At 45.8% G+C, this 13,216-nt stretch overlaps 1 protein-coding gene across 1 annotated transcript in view; it reads right to left on the reverse strand.

The window, feature by feature from the left end:
- The window catches only part of LOC120056438 (serine/threonine-protein phosphatase 2A 55 kDa regulatory subunit B beta isoform), a 154,612-nt gene extending 141,396 nt beyond the window's left edge, over nucleotides 1-13,216 (reverse strand). The window contains exon 1 of the mRNA XM_039004596.1: nucleotides 12,826-13,216. Coding sequence (XP_038860524.1) covers nucleotides 12,826-12,904 — 79 coding nt within the window. The 5' untranslated portion in view covers nucleotides 12,905-13,216. The remainder of the gene's footprint in view (nucleotides 1-12,825) is intronic.

Consider the following 13,216-nt stretch of genomic DNA (forward strand, 5'->3'; position numbering starts at 1 on the left):
GTCTCTCCGTTTCCTCACAGTGTAGTGTGATTATAGGATGTTGTCTCTCCGTTTCCTCACAGTGTAGTGTGATTATAGGGTGTTGTCTCTCCGTCTCCTCACAGTGTAGTGTGATTATAGGGTGTTGTCTCTCCGTCTCTTCACAGTGTAGTGTGATTATAGGGTGTTGTCTCTCCGTCTCTTCACAGTGTAGTGTGATTATAGGGTGTTGTCTCTCCGTCTCTTCACAGTGTAGTGTGATTATAGGGTGTTGTCTCTCCGTCTCTTCACAGTGTAGTGTGTTTATATGGTGTTGTCTCTCCATCTCATCACAGTGTAGTGTGATTATAGGGTGTTGTCTCTCCGTCTCTTCACAGTGTAGTGTGATTATAGGGTGTTGTCTCTCCGTTTCTTCTTCTTCCAGGATATCCTCACAGTGTAGTGTGATCTATAGGGTGTTGTCTCTCCGTCTCCTCACAGTGTAGTGTGATTATAGGATGTTGTCTCTCCGTTTCCTCACAGTGTAGTGTGATTATAGGATGTTGTCTCTCCGTTTCTTCACAGTGTAGTGTGATTATAGGGTGTTGTCTCTCCGTCTCATCACAGTGTAGTGTGATTATAGGGTGTTGTCTCTCCGTCTCCTCACAGTGTAGTGTGATTATAGGGTGTTGTTTCTCCGTCTCTTCACAGTGTAGTGTGATTATAGGGTGTTGTCTCTCCGTTTCTTCTTCTTCCAGGATATCCTCACAGTGTAGTGTGATTATAGGGTGTTGTCTCTCCGTCTCCTCACAGTGTAGTGTGATTATAGGGTGTTGTCTCTCCGTCTCTTCACAGTGTAGTGTGATTATAGTGTGTTGTCTCTCCGTCTCCTCACAGTGTAGTGTTATTATAGGGTGTTGTCTCTACGTCTCCTCACAGAGTAGTGTGATTATAGGGTGTTGTCTCTCCGTCTCTTTACAGTGTAGTGTGATTATAGGGTGTTGTCTCTCCGTCTCCTCACAGTGTAGTGTGATTATAGGGTGTTGTCTCTCCGTCTCCTCACAGTGTAGTGTGATTATAGGGTGTTGTCTCTCCGTCTCCTCACAGTGTAGTGTGATTATAGGGTGTTGTCTCAACATCCCCTCTTCTCTCTGGTTCTTCACTCATTTTATCCTCCTTCATGCTCTCTTCCGCTAGTTTCAGCATGACCTCAGTCTGCTCTCAGACTTCACTTCAGTTTAGTTTATAGTCAACTAAAACTATGAGATGTAATTATACGCAAATGTTTTGATTGATATGTGTGCAACACAGCATCTACAGGGCTTCATGTCCACTTACTGTATGGCAGCCACTTGTATGTTCCCCATCTGCTCTCTACCTTATATAGGATCATACATATATCAGATCCCTCCTGACTCTGTTTATCCTCTACTGGGTGAGTTTATATGATGAAAATCCCTTTAATATCCTTCCTCATTCCTATCATCCTCATCCTTCTCTTCCTCATCCCTCTCATCCCTCTCTTCCTCAACCTTTTCCTCTCTCATCCCTCTCTTCCTCAACCTTTTCCCCTCTCATCCCTCTCTTCCTCAACCTTTTCATCTTATCAGCTTATCTCAGTGGGACTGTCAACTACAAGCACCAGCCCTCCGTGTCCCCGTCTCCCTTGGCCAGATCCCAATCCAAAAATCAATCTGTGACACAGAGCTCTCCTACGTGGTGTTTACCCCTCTGTTACATCATGTCCGGCTGAGACCTGGGAGGTTGGGCTGCTGGACCCGGGGGTCTGGGCTGCTAGAACCAGGGGTCTGGGCTGCTAGAACCAGGGGTCTGGGCTGCTGGAACCAGGAGGCTGGGCTGCTAGAACCAGGGGGCTGGGCTGCTGGAACCAGGGGGCTGGGCTGCTGGACCCAGGGGGCTGGGCTGCTGGACCCAGTGGGGGCCGGGTTGCTGGACCCAGTGGGGGCCGAGCTGCTGGACCCAGTGGGCGCCGGGCTGCTGGACCCAGGGGGCCGGGCTGCTGGACCCAGTGGAGGCTGCCAACATCACCATCACCCACTGGCCGTAGGTTGAAGAGTGGCTCATCTTGGCTCACAAGAGTGGGCCGAAACACACAGGCTGACAACAGGGGGAACTACTAGAGGTTGAAAGAGGAAGAGAAGGTAGAGAAGGTAGAGAGAGGTAGAGACAGGTAGAGAAGGTAGAGAGAGGTAGAGAGAGGTAGAGACAGGTAGAGAGAGGTAAAAATCAAAAGTAACAGTCAGTATCTGGTGTGGCCACCAGCTGCATTAAGTACTGCAGTGCATCTCCTCCTCGTGGACTGCACCAGATGTGCCAGTTCTTGCTGTGAGATGTTGCCCCACTCTTCCACCAAGGCACCTGCAAGTTCCCAGACATTTCTGGGGGGAACGGCCCTAGTCCTCACTCTCTGATCCAACAGGTCCCAGACGTGCTCAATGGGATTGAGATCCGGGCTCTTCGCTGGCCATGGCAGAACACTGACATTCCTGTCTTGCAGGAAATCACGCACAGAACGAGCAGTATGGCTGGTGGCATTGTCATGCTGGAGGGTTATGTCAGGATGAGCCTGCAGAAAGGGTACCACATGAGGGAGAAGGATATCTTCCCTGTAACGCACAGCGTTGAGATTGCCTGCAATGACAACAAACTAAGTCCGATGATGCTGTGACACACCGACCTCAGACCATGACGGACCCTCCACCTCCAAATCGATCCCGCTCCAGAGTACAGGCTTCGGTGTAACGCTCATTCCTTCGACGATAAACGCGAATCCGACCATCACCCCTGGTGAGACAAAATCGCAACTCGTCAGTGAAGAGCACTTTTTGCCAGTCCTGTCTGGTCCAGCAACGGTGGGTTTGTGCCCATAGGCGACGTTGTTGCTGGTGATGTCTGGTAAGAACCTACCTTACAACAGGCCTACAAGCCCTCAGTCCAGCCTCTCTCAGCCTATTGCGGACAGTGTGAGCACTGATGGAGGGATTGTGCAATCCTGGTGTAACTCTGGCAGTTCTTATTGCCATCCTGTACCTGTCCCGCAGGTGTGATGTTCGGATGTACCGATCCTGTGCAGATGTTGTTACACGTGGTGTGCCACTGCGAGGACGATCAGCTCCCTGTAGCACTGTCTTGGCATCTCACAGTACGGACATTGCAATTTATTGCCCTGGCCACATCTGCAGTCCTCATGCCTCCTTGCAGCATGCCTAAGGCACGTTCACGCAGATGAGCAGAGACCCTGGGCATCTTTCTTTTGGTGTTTTTCAGAATCAATAGAAAGGCCTCTTTAGTGTCCTACGTTTTCATAACTGTGACCTTAATTGCCTACCGTCTGTAAGCTGTTAGTGCCTTAACGACCGTTCCACAGGTGCATGTTCATTAATTGTTTATTGTTCATTGAACAAGCATGGGAAACAGTGGTTAAACCCTTTACAATGAAGATCTGTGAAGTTATTTGGATTCTTTTTTTGCTGAGTTTATATCCACAGTCAGTTAATACCATATTAAATACAGTGTCAGTTCAATACCATACCATACAGTATAAATGTATGTGCATATTATGTGAGTGAGCAGATGAGTGTGTGTGTGTGTGTGTGTGTGTGTGTGTGTGTGTGTGTGTGTGTGTGTGTGTGTGTGTGTGTGTGTGTGTGTGTGAGAGTATGTGTAGGGTCCTGTGGGTGTGCATAGAGACATAGACCAATAAAGATACAAGGTTAACTCAGATAGTAGATGTACCTATTTATCAGTCTTATTACTTGGGGATAGAAGCTGTTCAAGAGCCTGTTGGTGCCAGACTTTATGCCCTGGTACCACTTGCCATGCGGCAGTAGAGAGAATAGTCTATGTCTTGGGTGGTTGGAGTCTTCAACGATTTTCCGGGCCTTCCTACCACACCGCCTGCAATCCATGATATATGTCATGGATGGCAGGGAGCTCAGCCCCAGTGATGCACTGGGATGTCCGCACCACCCTCTGTAGCGCCATGTGATCGAGGGCAGTGCTATAGCCATACCAGGCAGTGATGCAGCCAGTCAAGATGCTCTCAGTGGTACAGCTGTATAACTTGTTGATGATTTGAGGGCCCATGACAAATTTTTTCAACCTCCTGAGGGGGAAGAGGTGCTGTCGTGCGTTCTTCACGATTGTGCGTGTGTGTTTGGACCATTTTAAGTCTTTACTGATTTGGACACTGAGGAACTTGAAGCTCTTGACCTGATCCACTGCAGCCCCGTTGATGTGGATGGGGGCGTGCTCACCCCATGGTTTCCTGTGGTTCACGATCAGCTCCTTCATCTTACTGACACTGAGGGAGAGGTTGTTGTTCTGGCACCACACTACAAGGTCACTGACCTCCACCTTGTAGGCTGACTCATCGTCGCCGGTGATCAGGCGTACCAACATCTTTAGCAAACTTGATGATGGTGTTGGAGCAGTGCGTGGCCACGCAGTCGTGGGTGAACAGGGAGTACAGGAGGGGACTAAGCACATACCCGTGTGGCCCCTGTGTTGAGGGTCAGCGTGGGGGAGGTGATGTTGCCTACCCTCACCACCTGGGGTCGAACTGTCAGGAAGTCCAGGATCTAGTTGGAGAGGGAGGTGTTCAAACCAAGACTCCTAAGCTTGGTGACAAGCTTGGAGGGGACAATGGTGTTGAACACTGAGCTGTAGTCAATGAACAGCATTCTCACATAGGTATTCCTCTTATTTGGGTGGGTGAGGGCAGTGTGGAGTGCAATTGAGATTGCATCATCTATGGATCTGTTAGGGCGGTATACACATTTGAGTGGGTCTAGGGTTTCTGGAGTTAATGTGTGCCAAAACCTCTCAAAGTAGGGATGCAACGATATGACATTTTTTGCCGATACCGATATCCGATATTTCCCTTGCCAAAAAACCCGATACTGGCCTCCCGAGTGGTGCAGTGGTCTAAGGCACTGCATCGCAGTGCTAGCTGTGCCACTAGAGAACCTGGTTCGAGTCCAGGCTCTGTCGCAGCCGGCCGCGACCGGGAGACCCATGGGGCGGCACACAATTGGCCCAGCGTCATCCTGGTTAAGGGAGGGTTTGGCCGGCAGGGATGTTCCTGTCCTATCGCGCACTAGCGACTCCTGTGGCGGGCAGGACGCAACGCACGCTGACACGGTCGCCAAGTGTACGGTGCTTCCTCCGACACATTGGTGCGCCTGGCTTCCGGGTTAAGCGGGCGTTGTGTCAAGAAGCAGTGCGGCTTGGCTGGGTTGTGTTTTGGAGAACGAACGGCTCTCGACCTTCGCCTCTCCCAAGTCTGTACGGGAGTTGCAGCGATGGGACATGACTGTAACTACCAATTGGATACCACGAAATTGGGGAGAAAAAGGGGTAAAAATAAATAATAAAAAATATAATAACACATTTAAATACCTGATCCCGATAACCGATATTACACATTTTAGCGGCCTTTTAAGTACAGTCTAGTACAGTTAAATAGTTGAAACACACACACACACACACACACACTGACCAAAAAGTTATTTTGTTGGCATTTATGTATGTCCCCATTACCAGTAAAACATAATCAAAACCTATTTCTTTCACTTACTTGCTGTTTTGTTCATTTGTTCAGTCGTTTCTTTCTCAGCCAGGATTTCATCATACATGTCAAGCAGTGAAGTTTCAGCTCTGTCTGTCCGTGGCCTCTCTTCCTCGGTGCACACTGTCACTGTGTCCATTTTAATCTTGTTTAGCTGTGTCTAACATTTCACGTAAACCCTGTTTCTTGTCTGCATCGAAGTAGCTGTACATAGCATTGAGCATGGTGGCGACACAGTAAAGAGGCTCAGAGAGAATGCCACCGAATCGCTTGTTCACAGCCTCAAATACTTTTGTAAGTTTTAACCCCACGGTCTGTGTGGGCAGTTGTGTTGAGCAGGCGTTTCAATGCCATTACAGAGGGTATCACGTCTGCTGCAGACACAGTTGATGAGTTTTATTCTTGAGTCAGTTGTTTGAATGGAGCTAGGAGTGTGTTCATGTTTTCAATGAGAGTCCACTGGTTTGTACTGATTGTTGCAGGTAACTCATTGTCGGCTGCGTACACGCCAAGCACTCGTTTTTGTTCCAGCAGGCTCTCCATCATGGAAAAAGTACTGTTCCATCTGGTGGAAATGCCTTGCTTAAGCCTTTTCATTTTCACTCCAAGCTGCTCCTGTATTGCTTGCACGCAGGGCTCTATGCTAGCTGTGAGCGTTTAAAATGACCCACTATCTTCCTACCTGTTGCCACTGTGTCAGATATGCTGCGTTGGGCCAAAACACCTTCGTTCACAGCCAGTTGCAGCGTGCGTGCCATGCATGGCAAACTGGCGACTCCGCATTCTTCCAAAGCTTTTGTCACGTTACGTGCATTATCACGTAGCACAACATGTACTTTGTTCTTGTGGATTTTCCAAGTTTCAAACATGTTCTCAAATGCCATTAAAATGGCAGCAGTGGTATGAGAACCAGCACATTCTTGAGCATGCAATACGGCTTTCCTCAGTACGAAATCCTTGTCGACCCACAATGCTGTCAGACTCATAATGCTCATGGGGCTGACGTCGCTGGCCCAAATGTCAGTCGTGAACCTAATAGCAGTGACACCCATAGCAAGTTGCTCATGGATGTGCGTTTCAACAATACTGTGTAACTCCGGTAGGGCAACATCTAAAAAATAGCGACTACTTGGTAATGTGTAACGGGGCTCGAGGTGCTCGACCAGTCAGCAAAAGCAAGAGAACGGTTGATTGTCACGGTTGATTGTCAAGGGCAATGAATTCAATTATCTTGGCGTTAACAGATTTCGCCTTTGAGTTGTCTCGCTGAAATGTTCTTACTCTTTCAAAATGACTGCTCAAATTGAACTTGTTAAGTTGTTGGAAGCGTGCGCTTAGTTTTTTTCTGCTTTTGTTCTAAGTAGTCGCTGAAAGTCTGGGGCTGATGCACTTTCAAATGAGTCATTAGGTTTGTGGTACTGAAAGATTTCACTTTCTCCCCTCCTCGGGAAATAAAAGCTGCACAAACGTTCCGTATGTTATCTTCCATTGATACTTCAAAATAGATCCACACAGCAGACATTTTAGGAATGCTGTGTTGCACGTGTAGTGCTGTATTTTTCGTGGCGTCATTACATCACCTACCTACATTATATAGGTATGCACGTCAGCTTTGACATCGGTTTTGCACATCGGCGTTAAACTAGACAGAGCCGATGCCGATGTTGCCATTTTTAGCTAATATGGGCAGATTCCGATATGCTTACCGATATATTGTGCATCCCTATCTCAAAGCACTTCATGATTACAGAAGTGAGTGCTACAGGTTGGGTAGTCAATGTGGCATGAAGCCTTAGAGTTCTTGAGGACAGGAATGATGGTGGACATCTTAAAACATGTGGAGATTACAGACTGGGACAAGGAGAGGTTGAAAATTACTGTGAATATGCCAGCCAGCTGTTCTGCGTATGATCTGAGAACGCGCCCTGGAATATCGTTGGGCCCCGCGGCCTTGTGGGTGTTGACCTGATTAATGACCTTTCTGACGTCGACCTCGGAGAGCGAGATCACCCAGTCCTCGGGACCGCTGACGGCCCTGACACCCAGCACGATGTTGTCGTTGTCAAAGCGTGCATAAAATGCATTGAGTTTGTCTGGTAGACAATTTCCTGGACAAAATGTTTCACTGTAATAGTGAAGGTGTAAACTTAGCAGTAGAAAACCTAAACAGTATATTTGACCTCTCAGCTTCGATATCAAATCTAAAAAATGTCAAGCAGACAACCTCAGAAAATGAACAATGACAAATGGTTTGATGAAGAATGCAAATACCTAAGAAAGAAATTGAGAAACCTATCCAACCAAAAACATAGAGACCCAGAAAACCTGAGTCTACGCCTTCGCAATGGTGAAACAATACAGAAATACACTACGGAAAAAGGAACAGCACGTCAGAAATCAACTCAATGTGATTGAAGAATCCATAGACTCTAACCACTTCTGGAAAAATTGGAAAACACTAAACAAACAACACATAGAGTTATGTGACGACCCTCCCACCCTGTCTGCCGTATTCTCTCTCTTTGCTCTTGTTTCCTTATTAGGATGCCGGTGGGCGGAGCCGGGAGGGTCGTCAGCGACATGGGAATCACCTGGGCCCGGGTGTGTCCCAGGATAAATAGACCTCTTCCACATTCATTGGAAGACTCTCTCCACGCAGACATACTGTTGTTTATTTGTATATAGGTTACATTAGTTAATAAATATATTTTGTTATTCCTTATCTCCACGTTGTCTCCCTTTTTGTTACGGGCTTCGAGCCGGTTCGTGACAGTTATCTATCCAAAACGGAGATGTATGGATAAACCACTTCTCCAATCTTTTTGGCTCTATAACAAAGAACAAACAGCAAAAACATATACGTACATGATCAAATACAAATTTTAGGACCAACTACTAAAGACTGCAAGAACCCACTGGATTCTCCAATTACATTGAATGAACTAACTACAGGACAAAATACAAACCCTCCAACCCAAAAAGGCCTGTGGGGTTGATGGTATCCTTAAAGAAAGGCAAGGCAAGAAGGGCCTTCTATGGCATCAAAAGGAATATACAATTTGACATACCAATTAAGTGCTTGCTTAAAAATACTTGAATCAGTTACAGAACCCATTGCCCTTGATGGTTATGAGGTCTGGGGTCCGCTCACCAACCAAGAATTCACAAATGGGACCAACTGTCACGTTGGTAACAACTGTCACGTTGGTAACAACTGTCACGTTGGTAACAATGATTCGGGTGACAGGGGCAGGAATGCGTAATCGTTTTTTTTATTGTACCCAATTTACGGCGTGCCGTGTAAAGGCACAGGGACGAAGACCAAACAAACACTATACAAAAAACACAGGGTTGAAAAACCCAAACAAAAGAGTGAGGAGTACCTCGAATAATTAACACACGCACACAATGATTAACACACGGGACGAGACCAGTAATTATATGTGCAATCCACAATGGCATGAAAGCCAAAAACACACAGCACAGGTACTCACACGCACCAACGGACATAGTAACAATAATGGACAGCACCAGGGTGAACAAAGGACACATTATACAAGTACTAATCCGTGGGAATAGGGGACAGGTGTGCGTAATGAATGTTCCGGAAGGATCCGTGACACCAACACCAAATTGAGACTCTGCATGCACAATTCTGCAAAAATATCCTCTGTGTACAACGTAAAACACCACATAATGCATGCAGAGCAGATTTAGGCCGATACCCGCTAATTATCAAAATCCAGAAAAAATCTGTTAAATTCTACAACCACCTAAAAGGAAGCGATTCCCAAACCATCCATAACAAAGCCATCACCTTCAGAGAAAGTAACCTGGAGAAGAGCCCCCTAAGCAAGCTGGTCCTGGGGCTCAGGAAACAAACACAAATAGACCCCATAGAGCCCAAGGACAGCAACACAATTAGAGATAACCAAATCATGAGAAAACAAAAAGATAATTACTTGACACATTGGATAGAATTTACAAAAAAAACAGAGCAAACTAGAATGCTATTTGGCACTAAACAGAGAGTGCACAGTGGCAGAATACCTGACCACAGTGACTGACCCAAAACTAAGGAAATCTTTAACTATGTACAGACTCAGTGAGCATAACCTTTCCATCGAGAAAGGTTGACGAAGGCAGACATGGCTCTCAAAAGAAGACAGGCTATGTGCACACTGCCCACAGAATGAGGTGGAAACTGAGCTGCACTTCCTAACCTCCTGCCAAATGTATGACCATAGAGACACATATTCCCTTCAGATTACACAGAAAACAAATCCAATTTTGATAAACTCCCATATCTATTGGCTGAAATACCACATTGTGCAATCATAGCAGCAAGATTTGTGACCTGTTGCCACAAGAAAAGGGCAACTAGTGAGGAACAAACACCATTGTAAATAGAACCTATATTTATGTTTATTTATTTTACCTTTTGTTTATTAACTATTTAAAATCACTTTTGTTTATCTATTTCACTTGTTTTGGCAATATAAACATATGTTTCCCTTACCCTTAAAATTGAATTGGAATAATTGGGCAGATCATGGCTGGGTCTTTCTTTGTAATCCGTAATGGACTGTAGCCCCTGCCACATGCGGCGGGCGATGGAGCCTGTGTTATATGATTCCACCTTATTCCTATGTTGGCCTTTTGCTCGTTTGATGACTGCTGAGGTCGTAGCGGGACTTCTTGTACTTATTCCTGTCCTCAGCCATAGCCTCAGGGTTGTCTACAATAGCTCTGTGTACGGTAGCCCTGTCCTTTAGTTCAGTGTCAACCTCAATGTTAATCCCGGGCTTTTGATTGGGGAAGCAGCCAACCCTCACCGAGGAGACAACGTCGCCGATACATTTTCTAATGAAGCCGGTGACGGAGGTGTTTAGCTTGTCAATGTTATCGGCAGAGTCTAGAAACGTATTCCAATCAGCGCTAGCAAAGCAGTCGTGTAACATAACCTCTGATTCTGGAGACCACTTCTCAACGGAGTGAGTGACGGGTACTTCTGGTTTATATATTCTTATTCATTCCTTTACTTCGATTTGTGTGTATCAGGTAGTTGTTGTCGAATTGTTAGATTACTTGTTAAATAATGCTGCACTGTCCGAACTAGAAGCACAAGCATTTCGCTACACTCGCAATAACATCTGCTAACCATGTGTATGTGACCAATAAAATTTGATTTGATTTGAGTTTCTTCTTGTAAACACTCTTACTGACACTGTTGGCTGCTTCGCGTGATGTATTGTTGTCTCTACCTTTTTGCCCACGCTGTTGTCTCTGCCCAATAATTTTTGTACCATGTTTGTGCTGCTACCATGTTGTGCTGCTGCCATGTTGTGTTGCTACTGTGTTGTTGTCATGTTGTGTTGCTAACATGCTGTGTTGTTGTCTTAGGTCTCTCTTTATGTAGTGTTGTGGTGTCTCTCTTGTCGAGATGTGTGTTTTGTCCTACTTTTTTTATTTGATCTCAGCCCCAGTCCCCGCAGGAGGCCTTTTGCCTCTTGGCAGGCCCTCATGTCCTGTCCCTATGCAGCCAGAGCAGAGCAGGCCACACTACCTATAGCTGGCAACTCTCACCAGATTGATGAGCCACACACTGTATTATTCAATAGCTGTAATAATGTAGAATTCAATAAATCAGACACTTTTAATATATAACAAACATGGATACATGTTAATGAGACATACTATTTCAATAAACAAATTCCAACAATTGTATAATTACAAAATATTATTTACAGTAGGCTAGTTTCGACATAGGCCTAGTGAGGTGACATAAGCTTAGTGAGATGACATAGGCCTAGTGAGGTGACATAAGCTTAGTGAGATGACATAGGCCTAGTGAGGTGACATAAGCTTAGTGAGATGACATAGGCCTAGTGAGGTGGCCTTATGTCAAACCTACACATCACGTCAATATTTCAATAGTTTAAAGTAAAAGCAGGAACTTTGTATTACCATATATACTGAGTATACTAAACATTAAGAGCAGCTGTTCTTTCCATGACACAGACTGGTGAATACAGGTGAAAGCTATGATCCCTTATTGATGTCACTTGTTAAATCCACTTCAATCAGTGTAGATGAAGGGGAGGAGACATGTTAAATAAGGATTTTTAAGCCTTGAAACAATTGAGACATGGATTGTGTATGTGTGCCATTCAGAGGGTGAATGGGCAAGACAACAAATGTAAGTGCCTTTGAACAGGGTATGGTAGTAGGTGCCAGACGCACCAGTTTGTGTCAAGAACTTCAACGCTGCTGGGTTTTTCACTCTCAAAAGTTTCCTGTGTGTATTTTTATTATTTAACCTTTATTTAACTAGGCAAGTCAGTTAAGAACAAATTCTTATTTACAATGACGGCCTACCCCGGCCAAACCCTAACCCGGACAATGCTTGGCCAATTTTGCGCCGCCCTATGGGACTCCAAATCACGGCCGATTGTGATACAGCCTGGAACCGAACCAGGGTCGGTAGTGACATCTCTAGCACTGAGTTGAAATGTCTTAGACCGCTGTGCTACTCGGGAACCCCTGGTCCACCACAACCCAAAGGAAATCCAGCCAACTTGACACAACTGTGGGAAGCATTGGAGTCAACATGGACCAGCATCCCTGTGGAACACTTTTGACACATTGTAGAGTCCATGTCCAAATGAATTGAGGCGGTTCAACTCAATATTAGGAAGGTGTTTCTAATGTTTGGTATAGTCAGTGTATTGTTGCCTAATGAATTGACTCTTATGAAGCCTTACTTATTACCGTTGTTTTGGTTGTCATGGTCAGATGACCTGTCCTTGACCACCATGTCGGACTGAGGAAATGGCACATGCTTGTCTCTCGTCTTTTTTAACAGCATTCAGTGTTGCAGGCAGTTTATTGCCACCATAGTAGAGTTGCTACTCTGTTCAGCTTTGGCTGAGGGAGAAAGGTTCTATGTTCTGTCTTGAAAGTTTCTACACCTTACACAAGCTGCTGCAGATACATTAATTATGTAAATATAGGCCTACAAATTAAACCTAGCCAATTCCACAGCGGTATCTCCCGATTTCACACGGTTTGAAATTTCAATCTGACTATGGCTGTTTCGTCTAGAAAAAGAAACGGCAGAGAGCAGGGTGTTATGCTCTGTTCGTCCCAGTCAACCTCTTCTCTATAAATACATGTACGATGGCTCCCGAACTGACCTTACCTGCTGCTGGTTGCCCAGTACCCACAGAAAAGCGCGCGCACATGCAATAACATAACATGACAGGTCCGTAGCCTACCTTCGGTGTGACAGCTGGAGGAGAGGATGGTGCTCGAGGGTCTGAAGAGGTAAGGTAGGTACCGGGAGAAGCATTTCATCTTTTTGGTTGTTGTTGGCTGCGCATCACTATCAAGTCCACATCGTAGGCTACTCTACACCGACTGCATTGACAAAGCGGAAAGAAACTAAGCGCTGGAGAGAGGTCATGGTCTTCGGCATGACTTTTTATCGCCTTATATAAACGGGAATCCTTCCTTCAGTGCTAACCTAGCAGGAAGAGAGGATAGGTCTCCGCGCGCTATGCTACTCTCATAAACCATGCTTCTTCCCCCTAGTCGCCAGCAGGACACGAGAATGTTATTTTTTGCTGGAGTCGGCTGCTATGGAGGTAGGGGCAGACTGGGACGAGA

This window comes from Salvelinus namaycush, chromosome 12 (genome assembly GCF_016432855.1).
Source record: "Salvelinus namaycush isolate Seneca chromosome 12, SaNama_1.0, whole genome shotgun sequence".
In the NCBI taxonomy this organism is placed as follows: domain Eukaryota; kingdom Metazoa; phylum Chordata; class Actinopteri; order Salmoniformes; family Salmonidae; genus Salvelinus; species Salvelinus namaycush.